At 45.0% G+C, this 27,515-nt stretch overlaps 3 protein-coding genes across 5 annotated transcripts in view; 1 reads left to right on the top strand and 2 right to left on the bottom strand.

The window, feature by feature from the left end:
* csrp3 (cysteine and glycine-rich protein 3 (cardiac LIM protein)) overlaps positions 1-27,515 on the top strand; it is a 346,019-nt gene that overhangs the window by 74,043 nt on the left and 244,461 nt on the right. The window lies entirely within an intron of this gene.
* slc6a5 (solute carrier family 6 member 5) lies at positions 484-19,954 on the bottom strand. Of its 3 annotated transcripts, none has more exons than XM_052062477.1 (17): positions 19,859-19,954; positions 17,295-17,729; positions 16,497-16,647; positions 15,996-16,127; positions 15,729-15,902; positions 13,741-13,891; positions 12,953-13,085; positions 11,961-12,095; positions 11,761-11,864; positions 11,199-11,323; positions 11,004-11,116; positions 8,945-9,076; positions 8,755-8,854; positions 6,828-6,928; positions 5,496-5,663; positions 2,478-4,252; positions 484-2,114 (listed from the first exon to the last, which is right to left on the bottom strand). In XM_052062477.1, exons 1-16 carry the CDS (start codon positions 19,907-19,909, stop codon positions 4,115-4,117), a joined length of 2,343 nt encoding a protein of 780 aa, XP_051918437.1. In that variant the 5' UTR covers positions 19,910-19,954; the 3' UTR covers positions 484-2,114; positions 2,478-4,114. The 3 variants fall into 3 exon arrangements, with proteins under 3 accessions (XP_051918437.1, XP_051918438.1, XP_051918440.1); XM_052062478.1 differs by lacking the exon at positions 19,859-19,954 and adding an exon at positions 18,532-19,621; XM_052062480.1 differs by lacking the exon at positions 17,295-17,729 and having other exon boundaries at positions 19,859-19,952.
* The window catches only part of prmt3 (protein arginine methyltransferase 3), a 40,592-nt gene continuing 34,287 nt past the window's right edge, over positions 21,211-27,515 (bottom strand). The window contains exon 16 of the mRNA XM_052062527.1: positions 21,211-21,423. Within this exon, the coding sequence (XP_051918487.1) occupies positions 21,314-21,423 (110 nt within the window). The 3' untranslated portion in view covers positions 21,211-21,313. The remainder of the gene's footprint in view (positions 21,424-27,515) is intronic.

The raw sequence follows: 27,515 nt of genomic DNA, 5'->3' as shown, positions 1-27,515 counted from the left end.
ACACAACAAAACTACAGTTTATTTTTTTCCTGGGGCCCTACAGGTCCAAACCGTTTCACGCCAAATGGTGAATTTCTCAATCCTTCCGGTGTAATAAAACTAAGCACTTTCAAAAAGGTATTGCTAGCATGACGAGAACACGGATTCTGAGAGTTGCTGTCCTTGAATCGTTTGCCTCCCCCCCCCCCCATAAAAGTGTTTGCGATTCTATCAAAGAGGGATGAGCACAGACTTGGTGTAAAATTGTTTGACATTAAAAAAAAAACAAGCATTGAGCATCAGTCAAGCACGAAAGCGGCAAACATTGTTTACCACTTGCCTCCGGAATTGCTCACACGTTTCATCTTTGGCTTTGATCCCAATTTCCCAGAATGCATTGTTTTCATCCAGTTGTGAAGCCTTTCAGATGTGCTGTTAGATGACAGCTTGACGACAGCCTCGTTTTTTTATTCACACAAGTCGGCATTGTTCAAAACAAGCGAATAGGCAAGAAAGAAAATAACGTTTATTGTTCGTAGGGAATACATTTCATGGTATAATAGCGATAATATTATTGGCAAAGATACTAATATATGATTGCATTTTTTTTTTATACATAAATACAAAATCGGAGGTAGGGCCTCAAATGACAAGTGAAAATAAATGCATTTCACATAGATCTTTTATATCCTATTTTTTTTTAAATATCTTACACCAATTCTAAAACATACAGTATATTTATATAGTTATATATATGTATAGATATATATCTACTCTATTTCTAAATCAAATGATGTCATGTCGGAGGCACATATCTATATCCATAGGCAGCTGTGCCTCACAGAGAACACGCAGAAATGTATGACATTACTCAAGTAATTAGAAATTTAACCTATGCAGGTCATAGGTCACAGTTTCAGTGCCAAACCGACACATACGAAATACTGACGGGACAATAAGCTTCTCTGTAGTGATCCATCCGAAATACATACATACGTTTTTTGTACTAATAGAAGACATCTATAAGGCCAATGGTTACCTGAAGATGTTTTGTAACGTATTGGCAAATACCAAGATATACTGCATGGAACATGTATGGCAGTAGCTAAACCCGACTAGATACGAATCACATGATCCATTTTTCTTTGCGTTTCTATTCACACCCCCCCCTCACCCCTCTGTAGTTTTGGTTACTGCCAGAAAAGTTGACTTGCAGGCCAAGTCGTGAATGAATTCAAATGATCGAGTACATTTTGTTTCTTCATCCTCTGATCACTTCGGCTCACTAATCATGCATTGACAGACACGTATCGGGTGAGAAAGAAGTCACTATCTATGGACATTAAGTTGAGCAACACAAACCGCACATGCGAGCTTATTCGTGTTATATTTCATGAAGCTATTGGGGATTTTGCACCTTTTTTTTTCCCCTCCCCACCTCCCTCAGATCAAAAGTAGAGGACGTGACATACAAGGTCCAGATATTAATGTTGCCCTTTAACCTATTATAATACAGCTCTGCACAAAGCACACAATCTGCTACTTTCCCATAATCCCCAGTCCCCAGTGTGGGACGAATAAAGGATCTTATCTTATCTTATCTTATTAATCAACTGTGCGCTTGATTTGTCTTTAACCGCGTTGACTCAAAGCTTCCTGATTTGGGCCATTGTGGGAAATAGGGTGTGTATTCTTGTACATCTTTGCTCTCCTACTACCTTGCAAACATCTGATTTATAGTTGAGTACAGTCCGAGTCTACACACCAAGGCAAGCACGCGCACACGGGGGATACACACGTCACATGTGAATGACTCAACGCTAAATACAAAAGCGCTCAATGGAAAGCAACACTCGGGGAGGAAGCGGGTGAGCTATTTTTTTTTCTTCCAACGTGTGCATTGTTTTACGTTCGCAACGTCAACAAAATGTGCTTCACCAGAACTTGCTGAACGTTCGACCACAGCTGAAGCACCAATTGAGCGAGTGATCAATCGGACCGAAAGCCTTCTGAATTGCTTGGGCCCACGGGCTGCTTAGTAGCCCGCCAATTTCAAACGCTTCCTGTCACGTTGCATTGAAAAGAGACTGCAAAGCGAGCCTATCAGCTACATTGAAGCGGAACATTTACATAAACTTTGTATTCATCTTCCTAACCGCTTGATCCTCACTAGGGTGGCGGGGGGTACTGGAGCCTATCCCAGCTGTCTCCGGGCAGTAGGCGGGCGACACCCTGAATCGGTTGCCAGCCAATCGCAGGGCACACAGAGACGAACAACCATTCACACTCACACGTAGGGACAATTTAGAGTGTTCAATCAGCCTGCCACGCATGTTTTTGGAATGTGGGAGGAAACCGGAGCACCCGGAGAAAACCCACGCAGGCCCGGGGAGAACATGCAAACTCCACACAGGGAGGCCGGAGCTGGAATCGAACCCGGTACCTCTGCACTGTGAAGCCAACGTGCTAACCACTGGACTACCGGGCCGCCCATAAACTTTGTCTAGCTTATAATTTGTTCTTCACTTCCCAGAAAGGTGGAAACATGCCTACTTGGCAGTTAATTTGCCAAGTAGGACCAAACACGCACGGCAGCCGAAATGGATTTTGACATTTGAATGCCGAGTGAACAGTGTGGTTCAGTGGCCGCGGCAGACATATTTCCATTGTTTTTAGGTCTGTAGAAATATTGAGCGCGCACTCCCATGAGGACGTTCCACATCGCATAACAATGCCGTTTTTTTTTTTGTTTTTTTTTCCTCTGTGCGCCGGATCCCACCATCCCTCCAACTAGCAGAGTCATTTGATGGAATTGTGAATACCTGAGACCCTGTTTTCAAGAGGACATACAGAGAAGCAAGAAGCGTTCGTCTGAAATGGCAAAGAGGTCTCCAGAGCTATCTCATATTACAGACAAAAACAACCCGCCCCCACCCCAAAAAAAAAAAATTACACATCCAGCAAGTGAGAAACCTTTTTCTGGCGTATCGCCTCGCCGCATGTAACAGCTGCTCCGAGCGTCACACACAAAACTTAACACGTTGTACGTAGCTATACAAAACCACACATTCAATCTGTCGTGCTAGCGTTCCGCTCCGCTTAAAAACTACAGATATACTCGTGTATATGCAGACTACACACATACATATGCATTGTGATGCTTTCACAAATGGCTATTAAATTCACAGCACATACAATAGCCTACTGCAATAAATACACCAAACGGACGCACGGGGTGACTATCGGGCTGAGTTCTAGAGCTTTCGAAAGGGGCTAAATGGCTTCTTTTTCGTGAACTAAAGGGCAGGTTGGCATGACTTACATATAGAGAGGTAAGATAAATTACATTATGATGGAACGGAGGGAAGAGAAGAGACATCAGAGACAAATTTGGCCGCAAGCAATCGATGAGACGTGTGTCGGATGAAAGTGGTGATCGCGACGCGTTGACCGCGATCGAGGAAGCGCAAATTCCTGATTCTTTCTAAAATCCACTTCCCATCACACAAAGCAGCGGCCAATATGAATACACGCTGCTGAAGTAGAAAGTCAAATGTAAGAAGTGCATAAACCCCTGCTTTTGTTCTGTTTTTAAGGGGCAGCCATATTTTTTTTGGACTGCTATTATTTTCGCGGGCGTGCTGATGGTGAACCCATTTTCAAACCATCGTCTCTATCACCCATGAGTTTTTTTTTCCTGTGTCTGAAACAATTTTTTTTTCCACATAAGTATGGTTGTAAGCGCGCGCACACACGAACACACACACACACGACCACATAGACATGTGACGCCATTGGGAGCAGCTAAGGTATTGCAAATTGCAGCTCTGTCCATCAATGACAAGAGGCCACAAAGAATCAGAGCCCCCGCGAGGGGTGCGATGAAATCAGTCGTCATCATGAGTGAGAGGCAATGATAGACTAAAAGCTGAGCACAATGCAGCAGCAGCAGCAGTGGAGACGATTCCACCTGGGCAGCCTTCCTCCCTGAGAGAAGGAGGAAGACAAAGGGAGAGGACGGTGAAAAGACAAAGTGCGAGAAAAAAAAATGGAGGCAGAGGGAAGGGACTTCCTGACACCCCTGCCCAAGGTTAGAGCTCTCCCCCAGGGGCTGCTGCGACTAGAAAGAACTGAGCTAGAAGTCCGTAGAGGGCAGTTTGAGGCCTAAGGAGCTGGTTCCTAGTGGGTCCATCATGTTCTTGTAGCGCTCTCCGCGGTGCTTCATCAAGAAGGGACCCCAGTCGGGCTGAGGGGAACAAACCAGCTTCAGACGCTGCGGGAGAAGAGACGGAGGTTGCTGCGTTAATCCTGAAACGTGCGTTTGCGTCAACTTGTGTCCCAATGTACAATTATGTAGAAGAAAGAAATGCAGCTCAGTTATTCGACGGCCATGCAGTCGACGCAACTCTGCCGTAGACATTTTCCCATTCTTCCCATTTCATAATAACAGAAGTCAAATAGAATAGAAACAGCAACGTAAGTGCATTTGTCTTTGGCAGGGGTGTTCAAATCCGCCGGTCATGCAAATGATGTGCATGACCACTGATTCTCAAATTCGCAATCAACAATTGAAGCAGAATTGACTATTTACAAATGATAACTCATGATAAATACTGAAATGATGATAATGATAGAGACTGTTACACCCGCGCTGCAAGAAGGAGAGATACCGACGCTCGTTCCTACCGACTGCTGTCAGGCTCATTCATTCATTCATCTTCCGAACCGCTTGATCCTCACTAGGGTCGCGGGGGGAGCTGGAGCCTATCCCAGCTGTCTTTGGGCAGTAGGCGGGGGACACCCTGAATCGGTTGCCAGCCAATCACAGGGCACACAGAGACGAACTACCATCCGCGCTCACACTCACAACTAGGGACAATTTAGAGTGTTCAATCAGCCTGCCACGCATGTTTTTGGAATGTGGGAGGAAACCGGAGCACCCGGAGAAAACCCACGCAGGCCCGGGGAGAACATGCAAACTCCACACAGGGAGGCCGGAGCCGGAATCGAACCCGGTACCTCTGCACTGTGAAGCCGACGTGCTAACCACTGGACTACCGGGCCGCCCTGCTGCTGTCAGGCTGATGAATAAAAAAATAACAATCATAATAATAATAATAATTAAATGATGCGAAGGAAAATTGTAAATAGTACTGCAATTTGTCCATTTTGTGTTCATATTGTATTTAATTGAAAAATGTTTGTTGTTTTTTTCTCTTTCTTCTTTCTACCTACATTCTTGCTGCTGGAGGCTGTAAATTTCCCCAGAGACGAATAAAGGAAATCTTATCTTATCTTAAATGCAGACACAACGTTAAAAAAATGTGTGAAAATTATGGATATTTTTGTGGACCTGAAAAACGTGTGTACATAATCTTGAAGATGTTTATTTAAACCTGTCTAACGTTAAATGTTTTATGATGTGATTAAACGCTACTTTAAAACAAACTAAACAAATGTGAATACTCAGCTGGCAGCATTCTTGATTTGCCAGCAATGGCTCTCTCAGTGATTACCTCAATTAAGGTGCCGGGAGCGAGGTACATCTTGATGACAAACATGATGGGGATCCAGATGACGGAACAGATAACCATTAGCCATGCAAGCACCATAGACCAGGTGGGGTAGGTGTAGTCCTCGTATGTCATGACGCTCCACTGAGAAAGACTCAGCATCAAGATGCCCTGCACGGAATCAACAAATCCACAAAAGACACGTTTACGTACACACACAGTGGCTCGATACGTTTAGAATACTGACAAGTTCATTCAAATGGATGTAAGATGACAACCAAAAATTCATTGCATCATACCATATCAAATCGAATTGTAAACCCACTAAGTACATATTTGTGTGCTTGTGGGGGGGGGGATTTTTTTGAGGGGTGGGGCTACAACAGGAACTGTAAGTAATGACTTGACTCGCGCTATAAGCTCCCTGCTTGATATCCGATAGACACAAGGACAGAGGAACTAACACTGTGTGATAAAGAATGGACAATGAAGAACAAAATAATTATAACCAGCACTTTCTACAGGAATCGAGGAAGTCGAGGAAATGGCCAATAAGGAACAAAGACAGAAATAAATGAGTGTGAATCAATGAGCGCCCCGAGAAAACGGGAGCCCTCGTGAGAACCGCGTGACGACCGGCCAGCCGACTGTCGCTCCATTTGTCATCGTCAGCTCTGCGTTGGTGCTACAGCGATTTTCAGCGCAATTACTAATGTGTATTCTGTCTCGTGGCCAATATTGAAAGGAAGGGAACTGCGCATCGGACACACTCTGCCAGAGAGCATGCGACTGCAACACATGACGCGTAGTTAAAAATTAAAATCTTCCCCGCCGTGTCGTTAGAAAAGTGTGCAAACGTTTGCTTTCCCAAAGAGGCATAATAACAATTGCGTTTGAATCACGAGGAAAATCCTACATATGGACATAAGCGAAATGGAGGTCCTGGTTAAATACTCATTGAATACACATTTAGGTGAACAGAAAACTAGGATTGGCCTACCCAAAATGGATGGGTAGGCAGATAACCAAATGTATACAGTTGTTTTAAAGTATTCATGAAAGTGCTGGAAAATTAGCATTTTGACAAGCTAGGAAAATAACTGTGAGGCCATTCTAAACAATAAAATAAAAATGCACAATGATGTTGCCCTACTTTAAACCTGCTATCAAAAAACTATTTAGACTTTGTGGCATGATAGGAATAGTAAGTCACTTTGCATTCTGTAGCCTTACTGGGAAATTGGAACTTGAAATGCAATAAAATGGACACTTTTAAACTCTGTGTGTGAGCGTATTCCCGTGTGTGTGTGCATGTGCGTGTGTGCGGGGCTTCACCGTCAAAATGGTTGGTGTCACAAAGGCCCAGCAAAGTCTCCAGAAGAGATTGGGCTGAAATCCAATCATCATCTCAATATCCTCGCAAAACCTTTGAAGCCCTGCATAGTGGAAGGGAAACGAATAAATGAAATAAGAGTCGAACTTGCATGAAGTCACCAAATCGGGATTTAAAAGCTTTCTTAAAGCAGATGACAAATTCCAAGCCGGGGAGTGTCATCATTCTCTTGGCCGAGAAGGAGGACGTAGCAGGTGGCTTCATTCCTCATTCCTGTCGGACAAATGACGCCGAGTGGCATAAAGAGGCAGTCAATTGTGACATGGTGGCTGATGGCCAGGCAAACTGCGGGTGAACAATTTCATTTGCGCTGTGCGTGCACGCGGATGTTTGACTTTACAACAGAGACATCTAGTGGACGACGCTTGAATAACTAAGCTAAGTGCCGATTCTGACGTTTCATGTGTCATTTTACCTTACTCGAGACGCTATCGTTAACCAGAAACAACACTGTGAACTTGTAACGAGGGGGACGTTTTAACAATAAAGACAGAAATCAATTCGTCTAAATTAATTCATGACGTTTAGCTCGCAAACTTGCGGCTCCTTTGTCATTGTTAGCCCTGCTTTGGTGCTGAAGTCATTTTCCCCATAGATCTGCGAGATGAACGCGGGCAATAGCGTCAAACGTGTTCACAGTAGTTACGATCGCAGATCCTTGAGCATGGTCAACACTGAATTGGGCCAAGGACACGGTAAATATAGCGTAAAACGGAACGATAGCCAATTGGCAAGCGACTGCGTGCTTGCTGATGTTTGGCTTTACAACAGAGACATCTAGCGGCCAACGCGAGAATAATACACTTCACAAGGATCAGGTGGTCAAGTTACGAAAGCTAAGTGCTGATTTTGACCCAACATTTCAAATGTTGTTTTACTGTATTGATTGAACTTTACTTGAGACGCTATCTATAACAATAAAATTGAACTGAGAGAGACGGAAAACGGATGTTAACGATAAAGACAGAAATCAATGAGTGTAAATTGGTGAAAATGCGATCAGCGAGCAAACTTCCTGCTTCTTTGTCATTGTCAGCCCTGCTTTGGTGCTGAAGTGATATCCCCCATCGATCTGCTAGAAAAATGTCAAACGTGCTCAAGAGTTACGATCGCAGATCCTTGTGCATGGTCAACACAGAGTTGGGTCAAGTCGTGGGCGGTCTTGATGAATATGGCGTAAAACAATCATAGCTAATTGGGAAGCGACCTGTTGCTGGACACAAAAAGAGGAGCCAGTCGGTGTCTTCGTTGTTTGGGTAAAGTGTCTTTGACCACAATAAAAATGACAAGAAGAGGTTGCAACCGTAATTTAGTTAACAGTAACATATTTCCTCTCATTTTTAGCCACTTTTTTCAATTTTGTTTCTTTTTTTACAGTACTACTCTTTCTGTTTTTGTATTTTCTGGCAGTCTGCGTGCCTCGTGGCACCATGCTGCCTCCTCTTCTCAGTTTAGTCTTGACATTTGGTATGACTGACAGTAGAAATGCTGCAGTACAGACCAGTAAGTGTGTTAATGCTGTGTTGGTCATCTCGAGTACATCACACATACACTATGACTCATACATTTAAAAAATCGGCCAAGATGTAAAAAGTCAGCGTGTGTGTGTGTGTGTGTGTGTAAAACCCGCTTCAGCTATCCCCACTGAGTAAGAATGAAAGCTTCCTGCGGCAAGAAATAAACCAAAAGAATGAAAATATATTGTGGCGTTAAACGCTGACATTATCAAACCACAGCTTTGTCAACGTTATTCAAGTTTTATTAAACCCAATCGTGACCTTCTAAAAAGGATGACCTATCACAATGCCAGAAATAATGGGGGAAAAAAATAAAGTTTCAGGCTACAGCCCCAACAGGAAGTGTACTCACCATAGAGATAAGAAATCCCCACTAGCTCAAAGATGGCAATGATGACCAAGGAGTAGGAGGCTGCATACGTGTCCACCAACTGCAGCATGTACATGCCATTCTATCGCACACACAAAGATAATAATTACGTGGAACATTTCACACTCACTCATGCATAAAAAACGGCTCGCGTGAAGCACTTCAGGGATACCTCCGTGATCATGGGAAATCCCAGGATGAAGAAGGCGATGCAGCAGACCAGGGTGAAGATTGGTTTGTGCTTCCTTAAGTACTTGGGGAACTCGTCCGACACAGAGGTCACGATGGTCTCAATGGTCGCAAACTGAGAAAGGAAAGAGCAAAGGGCGGGGGGGGGGGGGGGGGGGGGAGCAATGGTTGGAAATGAGACATTGCGTGGGCAGTGTTGCCACAGTCAGTTTGAAAAAGGTTAGGTCACTGATTCATTGCTTTTAAAACTAACTACATGTAAGAAAGGCAGTTTTTCACTTGACATTCAACGACTTGTGTTGTCATGGCAAAACTGAACATTTCATGGAAATGGTTTCAAAATACCGGTATTACGTTTCAATGTGGGAATCTTCTGGGAGTCACACATTATGGTGAAACTTTCTCTTTAAACCTTCTGTATTATTGAAGCTGGACGACCCTCTACCAACAGTGCAGAGTGTGCAACAAACCCGAATGTTTTTGTTCTTCGCTGATACAAACGCGAAACTGTGACCGTTTTTCCAGCTTGAAAATGTCAAATATTTCTCACTGGCGCCACCTTGAGGGAGTTGGCTGCAATTGCCTTTGCTTGTGGAAGAAGGTACTGTACTATCCATCCATCCATTTTCCGAACCGCTTAATCCTCACTAGGGTCGCGGGGGGTGCTGGAGCCTATCCCAGCCGTTTTCGTGCAGTAGGCGGGGGACACCCTGAATCGGTTGCCAGCCAATCGCAGGGCACACAGAGACGAACAACCTTCCACGCTCACATTCACACCTGGGGACAATTTAAAGCGTCCAATCAGCCTGCCATGCATGTTTTTTGAATGTGGGAGGAAACCGGAGCACCCGGAGAAAACCCACGCAGGCCCGAGGAGAACATGCAAACTCCACACAGGGAGGCCGGAGCTGGAATCGAACCCGGTACCTCTGCACTGTGAAGCCGACGCGCCAACCACTGGACTACCGGGCTGCCCGGTACTGTACTACACTTTTGAAATAACAGTCCTGACATCACCTTCGGCTGCTGTTGCATTTCTGTAGAAGATATTTTCAACGTGTTCCCAAGTATTTGTCAAATGAAATCAAAATATGCATTTATCCCAATCTTGAGCAGGAACAAATTGAAAAACAAAATCAATGCAAAGGGTTTCGCCCCAAGCGGAACCTGCAGGCGGAGTTGTGCGCGCGCGTGTGTGTGTGTGTGTGTGTGTGCGCGTGTGTGCGTATGAGTTTAAAAAAAATGAACCTTGTGGCAGCAATCTATCCACCTCTTCTGGCCTCTCTCCCAAAACTAATTTTCTGTCAACATCGAAAGTCGATTTGAGCCAAAACACTTTCTCGGCTTCCTCCGAGCAGCCACTGCTCACACAATCAAAGACACATCATTTAATCATCCTGTTGGTTTGTGTGCTGCAGTGTCCTTTTCGCTTCTTGGCTCAACATGTGAAGGTGGCCTGGTCGTTTGCTCAGGATTGAAGGTAATTTGGAGTTTTTAAATACAATCAAATACTACTTTGGCATTCGACGTAGTGAGCATATACATCTATATTATATATATATATATATATATAGATAGATATATAGATAGAGAGAGAGGGAGAGAGAGAGACGGCGCCATGGTGATCGACTATCGACTGGTTAGCATGTCCGCCTCACATTCCACAGGTTCAAGGTTCGATTCTGGCTCCGGCCTTCCTGTGTGGAGTCAAAGTCGCTGGCAACCAGTTCAGGTTGTCCCCCGCCTACTGCCCAAAAACAGATGGGATAACCTCCACCACGCCCGCGAGAGAGAAAGAGCGCCTTTGGCTGGACAGTGGGCAGCCAGAGATAGAGACACACATACACCACACACAAACACAAGCACGGGCGCGAAGTCTCGAGTTCCCTTGGTGGGGAATACTGTATTACCCCCAGCTGCCACTGTTACATACAGCATGTGCCAAATAGGCTTACCTTGGGCAAGTCTTCTCACCTCATCCATCTTATTAGCACACCGGAGCACATGCATACAAATCAACATACAGCTGAGCTAACGGTTACCATGGTATCCAGGCCGAGAGTCAGGAGCATAAGAAAGAAGATGATTGCCCAGAATGGAGACAGGGGAAGTCTGGTCAGAGCCTCTGGGTACACCACAAATGCTATGCCTGGACCTTGGGTCACACACACACACACACACACATATTGCAGTGAGTCGTACTAGCTAAGATGCTGCATGCTGGTTTGCTATCCTACCTTCATCTGCCACCTCGTCTATCGGCACGTCCAACTCATGTGCCATGAAACCAATGACAGAAAATATGACAAAGCCAGCAAAAATACTGGTGGCACTGTTTGTACATGTCACGATGATGGTATCCCTGGAGGTGAAAAAAAGAATGGAGTAACAGATCTTTTTGATAGATATATTTGCACGGTCTGCCTGAAAACAATATTTGTCACTGTAATCAATACTAAAAACAAAGAGGAAAAGAAGTCCAAATGTGAAACGTTTCACAGGGCTATGCAGCACCATATGCACACATGAAAGATACAGGAGCGCCCTCTGCAGGCAGGAAAAAGAATGAACATCATCTGAACATTGAATATGGTATGCGGACACGTTGTTTTTTGCTTTGTTTGTTTTTTTTACGTAGTGAAAACAATCTTCACACCTGAGACGAATGTGGTCAAATTATTTTATGCATAAAGCTTCAAGGTGCCTGTAAAAATTCTGTCATCCTAACAAGCGCGTCGTCCTACGGTGACGGTTACAAGTCATTTGCTAGAAGCATAATTTGACCTTTTGTGTGTTTACCTGTAGCAGTTATTGTGGAACTTATTGTAGGAGGAGAGAGTTATCAGGCCTCCCCATGCGGCAGACAGCGAGAAAAAGATCTGAGTGGCCGCGTCTTTCCACACCTAACGGAGGAGACGCTTCACATTAGGCCCAGAAAGGAGAATCAAACTTTTGAGGGGCATTTGAGTAAAAACACCAGCCTGCCAAGATCACTGCACCTTTCCATCCATCAGTTTCTCCCACTTTGGTGTGATGAAGTACAGGATACCGTCAAAGGCCCCCGGGAGGGTCACGCCTCGGATCAGGAGAATCACCAGAACCACGTAGGGAAAAGTGGCTGTGAAATACACCACCTTTCAAAAGAAGTGGCAGGAAAAGCAAGACACATTCAAAGACGGTACAATATACTGGATACAGATAATCAGTACGCACTGTAGTGCGCCATATTCAAAAGAAAATCATGAACATGCTGGGAATGACGACATAATGAGCAAATTAGGTTTCCTCTCAGGATTAGTTTTGATGGGATGCGATGCATCATTTTGTCCACAAGAGGCCAGTATGTTACAAGCCTGCCGGTATGAACGTACTCGAACTTTTAACACTGAACAGCCATCGAAGGTAGGGTGGTCATCCGGAATCCGGGCCGGTATTGTTCACGCCCCCGCTCCGCGACGCCCGCCCCCCCCCCCCCCCCCCCCCCCGCCCCGACCCCACAAATGGAATGCTGTATGTTGCCAAGACAGGCATTATTATTTAAAATCCAGGTTAAAAAACTAACGGTATTTTTTTTCACATTGTTTTGATCAAGCATTTTTTTTCATTACACGATCTTTTAGTAATTTCTGACACCAACGTTTTATTTTTTCCCCCTTTGTTTTCAAAAACCTAAAAATATGTTGTCGGTAAAAATGCTTTTAACGGTTGTCATTGTACATTCTTTGCCTTTGAATGTCTTAAGCTTTTCGGTTTGTAAATTCCTCACGTGGTCATTTTTTTCTTTTTTTGGTTGCACGAAGCACATTGAGTTGACCCATACCGTATATGAAACCTGCTACATCTAAATACATTTGTTGTCTTGCCGTTCTTTCTTTCAAAACAGTTCCTTTGAGGAAGCTTATATACTTAAAGGTCATTGTAAAAACTCTACCTCATTCCTGTCTGCTGTGTTTTTCCCGTCGTGACAGAGTCCAAACAACAGCAAAGTTACCTTTCCTGATGTCTTGATTCCCTTGGCCAAAGAGGAATAGACAATGACCCAGGCCAGAAACAGACAGCCTGCCAGAGGCCAGCGAATGTCTCCCGGATATTCGATGCCTTTGGAGATGTGCAGCACATTGTACCTGCAGGACCAGTCATCAAACACCAGCACACGACAACGCTCCACTGTCAATACTGTACACAGTTTTTGGCTATATTGTTAATCAATATAAAACAATGGCGGGGATAAATAAAACATCACACGCCAAAGGTGACACCATCGGTTTCATGTTCAAACTTTACAAAATAAGCACACCACCTCCAACATTACGTTTTGATGCTTTACAAGTGATGCTTTAGTCGGCCATCTTTAAAAAGGCAGTGCTCCCATCCCCTTTGCTAGTTGAGGTAACCATAAACAAAAGATTACAAACACCATGTGATAAAAGTCAAGTTCCGTGCCATATTGCAATATAAAATAATAGGAGTGACATTCACAACTGAGCATTGCTGTCCTTGTCAAGGCATTTTTTTATGCAGCTCTGGAATTGGATCTCATTGAACAAAGAAAAGAAAATATCACCTGCACATTTGTTTGACTAGAATGTAAGTTCTGGTAAGTGTTTGCGTTTTTAAAGGATACAAGAGAATATAAATCGGGACATCCAGTAGGACGGTAAAATGTGCGATACGTTCACATAAGAGCCTAAAAAAATTGTAGCTTTAAAGGACGCACGTCAGGAAAGACACATTTGCGTTGATGATTTTTTTTCCTCACCAGCTAGAAGCTTCACTCACTTGAAGTACTCCTCACTGGGGCTGACATATGTCTTTTCACCTTCCACGGCCATGTTTAATAGTTTACTCAGGTTTCCAACAATGTTGGCAGAGAGACAAAAAGAAGAATTCTTGATGGAGGTGAAGTTTCCATCCCGCAAAATGCAGGAGTCTGTTCAGAGAAGAAACCAAATGCTTCGGTTACATGAAAAGATTCCGGTCGATTACGTGGATTAGATCCCGACCTTTAGTGAACCCAAAGAACAAATGGTCACAGAAGTACAAACCCCAATTCCAAGGAGGTTTGGATGTAAATAAAATCAAACTACAATGATTTTCAAATCCTTTTCAACCAATATTCAGTTCAAGACACTACAAAGACAAGATATTTAAGATTCAAGCTGATGAAAGTGATTGTTTTCGTTTTTGTAAATATTCAGATTCTGAATTTGCAACACGTTTCCAAAAAAAAGACTTGACAGGGCCAATAAAGGACCGAGATATTTTGAGAAATGCTCCAGAGGTGGTAATTGGAAAAGGGCCATAACAACCTTCAATCCTGCAGGTGACAGCTGTATTAAAATACAGCATCGCTGTGGAAAGGATATTGTCACGTGCGGATCGGGAACACTTCAGAAAACCTTTGACAGTGAAAACAGTTTGTCGCTACGTCTACAAATGCAAGTTAAACCTGTACAACATCCAGAAATGCCGCTGGCTTCTGAGATGGACTGAGGCAAAGCGGGAAAGTTACTCATGAATGATTACAGCTCGTAATTGGTTTGAAATCTAGCTGTTAGGTACTCATGCCATTCTTAGATTTTTTCATCTGTTTTATCTGTCCCATACACCGCTGGCACGAATAAATATATACCCAACATGATTTGGAATAAATAAGTCAGTTTTGCACCAGGTAAAGAAATTGGATGATTATCCACGATACAAGCACTGGATTTGAAGGATGAGGAGAGTGTTATGGTTGTTGTTTTCTTAAACTCACGTTTCAAAACAGTTTTGGGCTGTTTGTGAAATGAAAATAGGCTTATTATTTTTTCATCCTGCGTATAACGACGACACGGATGTTCTGGCTGAAAAACCGGGACAGCAGCATCATGGAAGAACATCACGAAACAGGGAGCAGAACAACAGATTTGGCGAAACAATGTTGACGATGGAAGGTGCTTATTTTTCATCTGTTGTCATTGGCTTATTCGACATTTTTGTGACTCAAACGTTACTGAATTACGGAGGCTCCGTAAGAATCTGGGTACTTCTGCGATACTTCGGGTGAGCTGTCACACAACATCGAAGTTCCACACAAGCAAATAAGCACACACACTACACTAGACACAAACGTGTCATAAAATGTGTCTTTTAGAAAGGAGTTCTAGTCAAAGACAGAAATTTAAGAGCGTGCGCGTTCATGTTTTGGTCCCAAGTTTTGGAGAAAGGGTGCCAGAGCATGTAGTACTTCAATCTGCCAGACGGGGTCAGTGCTGCGCACACTGCAGCACTGCAGCAGCAGCAGTACAGTAAATATGTCAAGCAAGCAGTTTTTTGTGCTGATCTCACACAATCTCAAGAGGCAAATATCACGAGAAATTCGTTACATTTCGATACAAATTCAACGCGGACTCTTTTCAATCACACGCCTTCACATTTTACCGCAGTCAAAACGTTTTTCTACATACTTTATGAGAAAGAAAAATTGAAATTAGGAAAACCTGCAGCTGCTGCTATATTCTTCAAGCAAATTAATCTCCTTTGGTAAAGTACAGAATAATAAATCGATATTATATGTGGTCACATTGAGGTTGTCTCTCACGTCAAAAGTCCAGAAATGTTTAATTGACAGGCTATGGAGGTGCTGAATGGAAACCGCAAGTCAGACTTGATTTTCTGCGGGACCCCTCGATGGTGACGCATTGCGTATTGTGCACTGCGTGTCTGTGCGTGCGCGTGAATGAGTGCAGACGAAAAGTGATTGTGTGTGTGTGTGTGTGTCTTACCTAATAGCAGCATGTCTTTGTCCTTACAATCCACCGTGTTCCACGCATTCCTACAGTTAGCCCATGGCAGTGAGCCCTTCAACGAAGCGAACAGGTAGTACAGTGTCCAGCACATAATAATATTATAGTATATGGCTATCAAGACAGATATTATCAACATGGCAATCCCGCAACCTAAAATAAATAAACGAGACGAAATATATGAATTACTCTTAAGGAAGTGAGTATTCTGAATGCTGTTTCAGTTGATTGCAAGGGCCAGTGTACCTTGTAGTGCCGGGATGCACTTCCACACCGACACGGGGCCCTGACTGGCAAACTGGCCCAGGGACACTTCCAGCAAAAAGATGGGAATGCCTGCGATCCCCAGCATTGTCAAATAAGGGATCAAAAATGCACCTGTGAAGGACATACATACACAGGGTACAGAAAATTTGCAAAAAGAACAGGCTACAAAAAAAAGGCAAATATTTATAACAATCGGAGATCTGCACAGGGTACAGAAAATTGCAAAGACATATACTGTATCTAAAAATTATATCTAAATAATGCATATTATTGGTAATAAATTTATATTAGTCCAAACGCGCTATTATTATGTTAAAATATATGTGAATATTTTTTCTAGCAATCATTTGTGCAGTTATAGGCCTTATAAGGGATGTTATGAAAATAAACTTTTAAGTTGCGTTGTTTGGGGCGGTGGGGGCGGGGTCAGCACGCAGACCACTATTTTATGATTTTTTTCGATTTCCACAGCCCTCTTACCTCCACCGTTCTGGAAAGCAAGATAGGGAAATCTCCACACGTTCCCCAGTCCCACTGCATAGCCAACCATGGAGAGAATAAAATCCAGTTTATTGGACCAGTTTCCCCTTGCCTTGTTCTCGTCGCCTCCCTCATCGTCATCGCCTTCAGCCTAAGAGGGAAAAAAACGACGAGATCGTTTCAAAATGATCTCTTAATTAAAAACAAAAAAAAAGCAAGTCCCAGAGGCCCAATATATGAGCGCATTTTTCGAACGAATGCACACCTCTGCGGTTGGAAGCAATTAGCCCACAAACTGTAGATTGGTGGCAGTGCAGAGCTTCTACGAAAACACAGTTGCTCTCAAAGAACATTTAAAAAAAAGTTTCACTCATCAATGAGTGTAGCAAGTCAGAAGGAGGAGAATTAACCCGCAATTTCATTACACACCCGTATTGGAACAAAAAAATCTAAATATCGCGAGATCAACAATTCCTCGTCTCACTTCGCAGAAATCTTTGTCCGGTATTTGAAAATTGCCTTGGACAACCGCCAAAAACGGTTAACACAAACTCCAGAATACTCTGCTGAATAAAATGTCCATTGGCCTTTGCAGCAAAGACGAAGCATTGCCCAGTCCGAAGGGAACCAAGCATTTTGAGACCAAAACTCGTCGCGATTTCGTTGCGTAATATACTGTACGTTCGGTTTTGATTTATGCGGCAGACATAACCACAAGTTCGCAGCAGCCCGCCGTAACGCATCAAGAATAAAACATGCGAATTCAAGAAGCATGCAGCCAAACGTTCTTTTTCTTACTCGAGTCAAGGAGCCGGTTTGAACAGACATGTTGCCATCCATGCCCAGTACGACGGTGGTCTGACTCAAATGGGTCCAGGTGGAAGCGGTGTTGTTCTGCTCCGCGTATTGCGCCCCAACCCCGCAGGACGCAGTCGGGGGTTCCTTCCCAAAGGCCGAATTGGCCGTCATCGTCGCCGGGACGACGGGGGCGTTGTTTTTAAACGTCCCGTATGCTTTATTGGCGTCCGGTGCTCCCGGTATATTTTCCATGGGGTAAAAAGTTTGGCTCTCGTTGCACGGAGGCGGGGGCTGGGGCGCCGGGTGCTTGTGCTGAGGAGTGGCCGGCTGAAGCGGAGTGATTTCGGCTCTGTTGGCTGTTAATCCCGCAGTTGCGTCCGGCTGCTGCGTGGGGATGTGGGCCGCTGGTTGGTTGGCCATGTTTCTCTGCTCGTCCTGGAACATGGGGAAGTGGCGGATGACGACGACAAAAGTGCGGGGTTCACAAGTGCAGAAAGTAACAGAATGACGGTTGGGTGCAGCCCATGTCGGCGCTGGGATGGGGTGTGGGGGGGGGGGGGGGGGATGCCTCTCTGCGACGTTTTGGGGAAGAAGCGTTCTCTACTCACGGCTCAGGGTCCGGACCGGCTGTGTGTGCCTTAGTGGGGAGGAGGGGGGGGGGGGGTGCTTTGCTATACCCCCCCCCCTGCAACCCCCCCTCATCTGTCGTTCTGCAGGATTCTTTAATTTTACGGCCCATTTCCCCTCGTGTCACTCAGCCACACACACACACACACACACACACATACACACATATACCCAAGATGTTATTTATTTTTTATGGGCAATAGACAAGCTGCTGCGGGTCTCGGCGGCTTCCCTCTCCCGGGCAAGCATGCACGACCACCGGCATCACTGTGGGTTGACCCGGGGCGCACAATTCTAAATGACTATGCCTTGGAAATGAAGCCCCTTCGGGCATAGGATCAAAATGAGGGCTGTAAAAATATGGGCGAAAAGTGTTGTTAATTGCCCAGCTAGGAGCTCACACGACTTTCTAGAATGACAAAAAATGTCACTCATTTACGAAGTTGCTAAAAACCTGAGTGGAGAGAAGCAGTGAAGTCAAGTCCGACTGCCTGGTGGATTTCAGCACCACCGACAGCGCAAAGAAATCGCACAGAGTCCAACAAAGTCAAAACGTGTTCAAAAAGACCGTGAAAGCAAGACTCAAAGAGGGCTGTTCGGAAACACTTACCATTCCGCGGAGTTCTCTGTGGAACAGGCTCAAAGTGTTGGAGAGGTGGAAATGACGGAGTGATGCCGGCGAGCTGACTTGCTCGTGTGCGCGCCAAAGCTGCGCGTGCACCGATTTTCTTTCTCGGATTCCGTGCGTCAGTGCAGAGCAAGGTGCCCTTGGCGTGGCATTTTCTTGATAATAGCACTTTGATAAATCATTTGGACTCCTGGATTGGGTGTTTTTTTTTTTTAGGAACTCGACCCGGCAGAGAGGACAGGATGTGCGCGTCCACGCGTGGATTTGACGCGATTGTTACGCACGCGGTTTTAATACGTGGACGCCGGGCGCGTGCATTTAAAAAGGTGTCACATGCACGTCCATGCGCGCACTCTTGGTACTTTCGCGCTGACACGTGAACACGCATATACGCTCACAGCATGTGGCATTGTGGTCATACACGTAAAAAAAAACAATTTGACGTTTTATGAGGATGACTGGTGAATATTGGTCACATCCGGGACTAAATACAGTTAAAAAAAATAATCGTCAATATTTTGAAACATACACTACAGGCCTCCTCTGTGTTCCAACAGGAACGTCGGTCAACTTGGGGATTTCCAGAGCGATCGTAATGTGTTCAAGTCTTGCACAAAAGGGGTGAGGGAGTATCCGAAATCAATCTGAAAAAGTAGAGCCTCCCTGCGCGTGAGGCTGTGACGACGAAAATTACCGCGTTAGCTCCTCGAATGCTGCATTGCGCATGCAGTCCTCAAGCTTACGTTTAAACAAGAATACTTTTCATGAATTGCAACAACTCCCCCCCCACCCCACCCTGGATTTTCCCAACAATCGCCGTCCACCGAGGAAGCCCTTCCAGCAGCAGCATGACTTCAATTTACGCGCCTTGCGTCTCAGCGAAAATACATTTCGTTCGTTCGAGCGACCGCGCGAAGCTATTGTCGAAGATGACTTGAGAAATTAAAAACCGAACGTTTTTCGTGATAATTCCTGATACTCTTGGACATAATCACCCGTTAATCTGCACTGTGATAGTGATTTTAACCACCGGCCTATAACAGATGCACCCCCCCCCCCCAAAAAAAATATATTGTGTGTCATAATGCTAGCTTTAATGCTATATTGTGTGTCATAATGCTAGCTTTAATGCTAGCTTGTTGGATCTCCTGTCATGTTTTAACAGCATCACGTGTGGCTAAAATAAAGAGAACGTATTGCAGCCGATGTCATTTCAAACAACCTCGACAAATTAGCCTCCCTTTTTAAATCGAGTACGTTTACTTTTCATTAAACATGACAATTATCTTCGTATGAACTTTTCACGTACCTTTTGTTCACCCGCATGAAGGTACCAGTTAATCCGAAGTTTGCGGCCCATATTTTCTTCCGGCGAGTCAAAATGAAAATTCAAGGCCCTTAATGAAAGACACGTGTGTCAAGAGGCGAGGTGGCTCGGGGGGTCTTTTTATCACAAAGATTATTCGAAACCGTGGCATCACCACCGTTTGTTCGCGCATGATGAAGAACAAACATTCACAGTTGGAGCGTGACGTGTCCGATAGATGGACAACATAGAACCCAAAACGGAAAGTTCAAAAGAACACCCGTTTCACCCCCCTGCCCCCCATCCCGTCGTTATAGGCATCGAAAAATCATTTGATACAAATTGCGACTTTTGGATAGGATTTAACCCCCGCCCCGCCTTACGCTCGATGCAGTCAGTAGCTGTAAAGACTTAATATGCACATTGCGCTCCTTTCCAAATCCGTCACCGTTCCAGATAAGGGACTGGGAACGCCATATTAGCCTTGACTTTAATTACATTGTCAACTTGGAATAATTGTAATTGATTTGTGGCCTTACAAACTCCCACACTCACATGTCCGCACGAACAAAATTGTTCTGTCTCAATGCCCCATGGCTCTTTTTATTTTTATTTTTAAAACAATTCTTGCAAAAAAAATATTAATTTAGAATTATTCAGAGCATTTTGTAACCATCCGATATCTTTTGAGAATGACGAGAACGTGTGTCTCGACTCTCTCTACCTTTGCGTTGGTGCCGCTTAATTACTCATGCGTCGATAATTAATGGTTCACTCCCACTGTCGCGTGGGTGATAAGCAGCCGCATCCACCCAATGCGCCTGGAAACTCGCGATTCAATCGTGGAGGTCACCCAGAGGGCCCCCCCTGCTCCCATCACCATCATCATCATCATCATCATCACTCTCATCTGACAGGGACCCTCACTTAAAACGTTCTCTTTGCTCCGCTCTCTAGTTACAAAGTACGGCTGACACAAATGTATGAAAGAGCTCCGACGGCCTTTTCTGAATTAAAACAGTTTTCACCGTTCGGGTGATGAACAGATTTTGAAACATCATTTATCAGAGCACAGCGTTGCACCATTCTGGTGGAAATTTACAGCTTCAATACGTTGCTCCAGGGGCGGAGCTATGTGCTCGGCTGGGGTGGCTACGGCCCCCCATGTGGGAACTGTTGTTGTCAGACAAATCAGATAAAATTGAATACATTTGGAAATATAGTCTTCTGTACGACAGTGACAATATTTACCTTTGCCTAAACGGGATGAAGGGGAGGGAAAGTCTGGATGAGGAATGATAACCGAGCTCTCCACCTCCTGTCACTGTTAACATAAAACACATTGACAAGGAGAATATTTGGCACGGACAATATTTGGAAATGTGTTCTTTATTACAAATCACAAAAAACAATCCAAACATGGCGGAATACACGTTCTGTATTCTCATGTACGTTACATCATTGTACGGTATAGGTCAGCTTCCGACCCCGGAGTTCAAAGGTGACCAACAGTGATCGTGGGTCCTTTTTGTTTTTGCGCAATGTGATTTTTCCTTGAAGCTCCTCCCCTATAAAAATGCCAAAAAACAAAACAAAAGACTCAGCACATTTTCAATCGAACGTGAGTAGTTTAAAAAAAAATGAATGAATGTCATGCTAAATAGTTCACACAAAAATAAGAGAGCGGAAGTGCGCGGGGGTGGATGACCGCAATGCATCCAGCTCATAAGTGCTGCGCACAAATTGGTGGAAACTCACATTGAGTAGCAAAAAAAATAAAAAATAAAAAATGGCGGCCCGGTAGTCCAGTGGTTAGCACATCGGATTCACAGTGCCGAGGTACCGGGTTCGATTCCAGCTCCGGCCTCCCTGTGTGGAGTTTGCATGTTCTCCCCGGGGCCTGCGTGGGTTTTCTCCGGGTGCTCCGGTTTCCTCCCACATTCCAAAAACATGCGTGGCAGGCTGATTGAACACTCTAAATTGTCCCTAGGTGTGAGTGTGAGTGCGAATGGTTGTTCGTTTCTGTGTGCCCTGCGATTGGCTGGCAACCGGTTCAGGGTGTCCCCCGCCTACTGCCCGAAGACAGCTGGGATAGGCTCCAGCACCCCCCGCGACCCTAATGAGGATCAAGCGGCTCGGAAGATGAATGAATAAATGAATGAATGGAAAATAAATAAATAAATAAATAAATAAAACAACCCCGCCCCCCCAAAAAGCTGAATCTGATTTTTTCTAATCCGAGGTCAGACTGCGTCATAGCATCTTGTCGTCAGAGAAAAATACTTGACTGGGATGTCCCATCATCGTACACGGGGGGGGGGGGGGGGGGGGGGCTTGGACAGGAGCGAAAAGGTACGCGTGTGCGACATTTGAGCTTGGGAAACGGTCGTGCGTGTATAATCGAAGGAGAAAAGTGAAATACGGCTTTGTGAACGGACGATGAAGTTGAAGCATTCACATATAGATAAGATTCTAAAGCAAACATATGAACTATTGGCGATAAACATTAACAACCCCGCGGCGGTGCTGCTGAGCTCAGATCTCTGCAGTTCGAGCACCGACGCACCGGCGCCCACAGGAATGATGATGCGTGTGAAACGTAAATGCGGGTTTCAATGTGTGTTCATAAGCGCCGCCGCCTTGTGCCTACATTTGCGCGGGGGAGGGGGGGGGGGGGGTAAGACGTAGAGCCTCCACTCGCCACGCTTTTCGTCGCCGGAGGTTACACGAGGGCGTGGGGAGAAAATGCTGAGCTGGCGTTTGCCATCATTTCTGTCACGTCGCCGATACCGACGCTTCTGTTACACAAGTCCTCGCCGCTGGCGCCGCAACTCTGAGTCTGTCGCTCCAATGCGGAGAGTCAGCGACTCGTTTCGATTGGCTCTTCGGTTCAAACCCATAGACCAGGCATGTCCAAAGTCCGGCCCGCGGGCCAAATCCAGCCCGCGGTCGACTTTCATCCGGCCCTCGGCCCCCGTCATAAAATCAGTGCCGTCTGGCCCGCAGGTTGGGCGCAATGGAACACGTGTTGCATTGACTGAGGTCTCGTAGACTGGTGAGTGATGTTTCATAGAGTACTGCTTCCCTCTAGTGGCTAAATGAGTAATAGCATTCACTAAATGAGTAATAGCATTTAGACACTAGAGGGCATCACTCACGAGTTAACAAGACATCACTCCGTGTTTATATTGACTGATATATTGCATATATTTGAAATATATGTAATTATATATGTATATATGTAATATATTGGAATTTGAAATATACATATTTCAAATTCCTGTTTCAAATGAACCAAAAGAAATTCTTTAGATTGTTGAAATTAAAATAAAAATGGAAATGTGAAACAGACTGGCTTACTAAAATTTGTTGAACAATATTGTTGTTCAATGTAAAGAATGTCAGTCAAGGTCGGCCCCCCGACATTTTACCACATAAAATCTGGCCCCCTTGGCAAAAAGTTTGAACACCCCTGCCATATACATCATGGGTCCTTCTCTAGTGGCAATCAAACAAAGATCACGTTTTAAGTTTGGACTCCAGCATCTTCCCTTGAGCTCATGTCTTCTTTCCAAATGTCTATCGTGGGCCCTCGAGGCCGTTCAAATAGTGTTCACGAGTCCAACGCCTCGGCGCAAACGACTGCTTTTCTCCGGTGAACACAAAGTAGGTAAAAACCATGAAAAGGATGACCCTGCTCTTCCATCGCTAAGCCACACAAACACACCGGACGGAGCATGACAAATGATTTGCTGTTGAATTTATTACGCTGCCAGCCAAAAGGATCTGCGGGGATGTTTTGTTCCAGCCTGCGCTCATCGGCGCCGGCGTCTCACACACAATCCCGAGAGTTAATTACCGCTGCGCTCTCAGCGACGCATCAAAACGGATTCGCTCGCCGGCGTGATGAATCGGCGCGAACCGCTGGAATGTTCACGCTCGGCCCTTTTCCTACAGCCAATCTGAGTCGAAGGCCGTGGCAGCCAAAACACACGAGGTGGTCAACGATGTGTTTTCGTGTCGACTTTCCTCCCCCCCACCCCCTACGCCAAATGATAGTTTCGCGAAGAACTAAGCAAGAACTCTTTTGAAGTTAAATGTAAAAAAAAAAAAGAAAAAAAGGCTCTGTGTGTTTTATAAAGTATACTAGAGACCCTATCAAGTGAACAGAGAATGCTGTTAAAAACTCAATTTCTGGTTTACGGCCCCTGGAGGAGGTTGAGGTGGCGAGCTGGAGCGAACGCATCCATAACCTGCTGCTCTTTCCCTTGCTCACATACGACCGGGTTGATTCTCTTGCCTCGATACGGATTCACACAGCAGCACCCGTATATTCTCATGTCAACAGATACAAATGCCCGAGCTGAAATTCATTTCCATTCAATAATACGTCTGCACGGGCGGCCCGGTAGTCCAGTGGTAAGCACGTCGGCTTCACAGTGCAGAGGTACCGGGTTCGATTCCAGCTCCGGCCTCCCTGTGTGGAGTTTGCATGTTCTCCCCGGGCTTGCGTGGGTTTTCTCCGGGTGCTCCGGTTTCCTCCCACATTCCAAAAATATGCATGGCAGGCTGATTGAACACTCTAAATTGTCCCTAGGTGTGAGTGTGAGTGCGAATGGTTGTTCGTTTCTGTGTGCCCTGCGATTGGCTGTCAACCGGTTCAGGGTGTCCCCCGCCTACTGCCCGAAGACAGCTGGGATAGGCTCCAGCACCCCCCGCGACCCTAGTGAGGATCAAGCGGCTGGGACGATGAATGAATGAATGAATACGTCTGCACTTCCACCCCAATTTAATGTATAAAGAGGACACCACACCATTCCCGCTTCCCTTACTTCTCGATACAGTACTGTAGTTTGGGGCGGTGTGGAACTGTGCTATCCGCTTATGTTCAATTTTGACATCTTCAGCTGCACAAAACGGCAACCTATTGCTGCAAGACCACTTGACAGCACCGCTAGCTACAACCACAACTGCAAATTTGAGGGGTTTGTTAACTTTTCTGATGATAGCGGCGCGGACACCCGCGGCGGCTCCTCTTGTTTAACCCTCGTAGTCCACCGTTTGCGATAAATGTAAAATGATGTCTTTGAATCAAAGGCAAAGGCATTCGGAAAAATACGAGAGAGCTGAAACATGTGGGGGGTTCTAAAATGGCTGAAATTTCATGACGTCACCGGCTGATAATTCTCAGGCATTGCAGCAGTAATAAAAAAGGTTTTGATTCCGTAATCTTCACAATTTACATATTTTGCACCATAGAGACCCATTATAATTCATATTTTTGAATGCATCGTAAACTTAATGTGTAAACATGCATTTCACGCGATTTTTACGTCAATCGCTTTGTTTTCGCTTGGACAGACGTATGCATGCCACATTGTTGGGTTGAGGTCATTTTAGGTGGCGTCAGAGGATCGCAAATGAGTTTGCCTTTTTGCAGGAGGCTTCAAACCAATGCATTTTACATGAACACGTCCGGTCGGGATTGTTAGTAGGGCTTGGTTGGGACATGCAGACACAATTTTTTTTTTTCCTTTTGCAAAAAATAAAGAATAAAAAATCCCAAAGAACTAATAAAAACTATATATGTATGGATAGCACAGATGCCTCTGAACATTTTGAGTGTTGGAAAAAAAAAGAATGTTTGTATAACACAACATACATCATTTCCAAAATCGTAAAACGCGTAGGGTTTTTTTGTTTTGAAGGACCTAAGGGTTAAAGTTGAGAGGGAAGACATTTTATCTATGATGAATGTTACACATACAGTACATTGGACAATAAAGTTGATCCAATCCAATCCAAAAGGCTCAGACTCGGCTTTTTACTCACGAATTCGCATGGACGGCTGTGGGCATTCCCCAAAGCAGTAAAGAGTAAGCCGCAAGAATAGAGGGCATCACAGCGTTTTCCTGCAAACCAGCTCATGTGAACCAAAAGCAATTCCACCTTATTTGGAATGACAGTGTGGAATTCTAACATCTCCTGTAAAAGAGGCTCAAGCGATATGCACGCTCGGTTTCTAGACTGAATGAAACATTACTCTGCAACAAATGTCAAGCTTTTACGCACTAAAAAAAAAACCCTGCAAAACCTCCCTATTGATATATTTAAAAGAGTAAGAGAAACCCTTGCGCAAAATGATGTAGCAAGAGTACGGGGGGGGGGGGGGGGGAGCACCATAGGAGTGCGGCAAGACTTGAGATCCCTCAGGCAGCGCAGCAGTAAAAGCAAACATGAATTCATATAGCGTATTACTAGTCGAGCTCAGTAAAGCCGTTGCCAATAATTGCGGCACCCGCAAATGGAATTTCAAACACTGCCGTGTGAAGAAAAAAAAAAATTATATGAGATTTCAGTCAGAAAGCCTCTGTGGGCCAGTCTGAACGCGAACAAGCTGACAGTCAAGCGGTGGTAACATGAGCGCCAAACGTTCCTGTGCCGAGCTCAAATATATAAAGCCCAGGCGACAACTACCGTCATATAACTGCAACATTTCAAAATGAGCTGTCCACACACCACGTCAAACTAAACGTGTAACATGTCCAAAATTGCTATTCCGGTAATGTGAAAATCCAATCGGGTTGTAAACTTTTCACTTCCAGTCCTTTCACATCCCTGTCAAGCGCAAACACCTTCCTAGATCATCATTTGACCAAATCGAATCAGTTCTGCTCTGCACATTCTTACCGTGGGCACGCCGCTATCATACGGTCGTCGGCCTGCTCTCGCATTTGGCTGCCGCGATCCGACCGGTGACAACACGGAGTCCCCGATCATGCTTGAACTGCGACAGAGGTTTTTAACCAGAGTTATGCGTAGTTGCACATCCACTACAGTAGGTGGCAATGGCACTCTCCTTGTTATAGTATGCGCAGAGTTGTACTTGCAGCAAACTTATAAACAAGTGATGCTATTTGCACTAGCGGGAGAGAGTTGAAGTCGCGAAATATTTTTTCTTCTGCCCAAACAGAAAATAATTGAGTCACTGACTTAGTTCGATGTAAGCAAAACCAAGTTTGCAGCGTGGAAAAACTGAATCCCCCATACCCCCACCGCAAAAGTGTGTTTGACAGGATCTAAAATGAGTGGAATTAAAAGGATTTTGAAAGTTGTTCAAAAAAAGCATTTATGTGTTTGTTGAGGGGCTGTAACCAATACCAGGTATGAGGTACAGAAAATGGATGAATGGATTTGTTTGGCCTGTTTGAAACCTGGTGTGATGACTCAGCAGTCGGGCCGCTGCTGAGTCCTATTGTCATAGCGCTCCACATTGACAGGAGTCAGATGAGGTGGCTCGGGCATCCCATTGGGATTCCTCCTGTACACCTCCCTGGTGAGGTATTTCAGGCATGTCCCACCAGTAGGAGACCCCAGGACATGCTGGAGAGACAAAGTCTCCTGGCTGGCCTGGGAATGCCTTGGGATTGCTCCGGAAGAGTTGGAAGAGGTGGCTGAGGAGAGGGAAGTGTGGGCTTCCACCCTAACAACTGCCGCCTCCATGACCCAAATCCCAGATCAGTCGTAGAAACCAGTGTGATCGTGTTTGGAGTCTTTTTTGCCTCTACAAAGTAAAATTTACATGTCCTATTTCCTCTCGTCTCCCAACGGGGCCATGAATCAAGGAAGTGAGAGCAGTTATCGGTCGAGTTTCACATGC

The sequence above is a fragment of the Hippocampus zosterae genome, chromosome 4, assembly GCF_025434085.1.
Source record: "Hippocampus zosterae strain Florida chromosome 4, ASM2543408v3, whole genome shotgun sequence".
NCBI classification, from domain to species: domain Eukaryota; kingdom Metazoa; phylum Chordata; class Actinopteri; order Syngnathiformes; family Syngnathidae; genus Hippocampus; species Hippocampus zosterae.
The sequence above is the reverse complement of the archived record's forward strand: the minus strand, read 5'-3'. Positions and strand labels throughout refer to the sequence as shown.

Excerpts from the sequence above, each read along its gene's own strand:
- slc6a5 (XM_052062477.1), bottom strand. The coding sequence starts at position 19,909 with ATGGGCCGCAAACTTCGGATTAACTGGTACCTTCATGCGGGTGAACAA. Across the intron at positions 16,648-17,294 it reads AAACCGGCTCCTTGACTCGA|GCTGAAGGCGATGACGATGA; the intron begins GTAAGAAAAAGA and ends TTTCCCTCTTAG. Across the intron at positions 11,324-11,760 it reads TTCCACAATAACTGCTACAG|GGATACCATCATCGTGACAT; the intron begins GTAAACACACAA and ends TTTCACCTCCAG.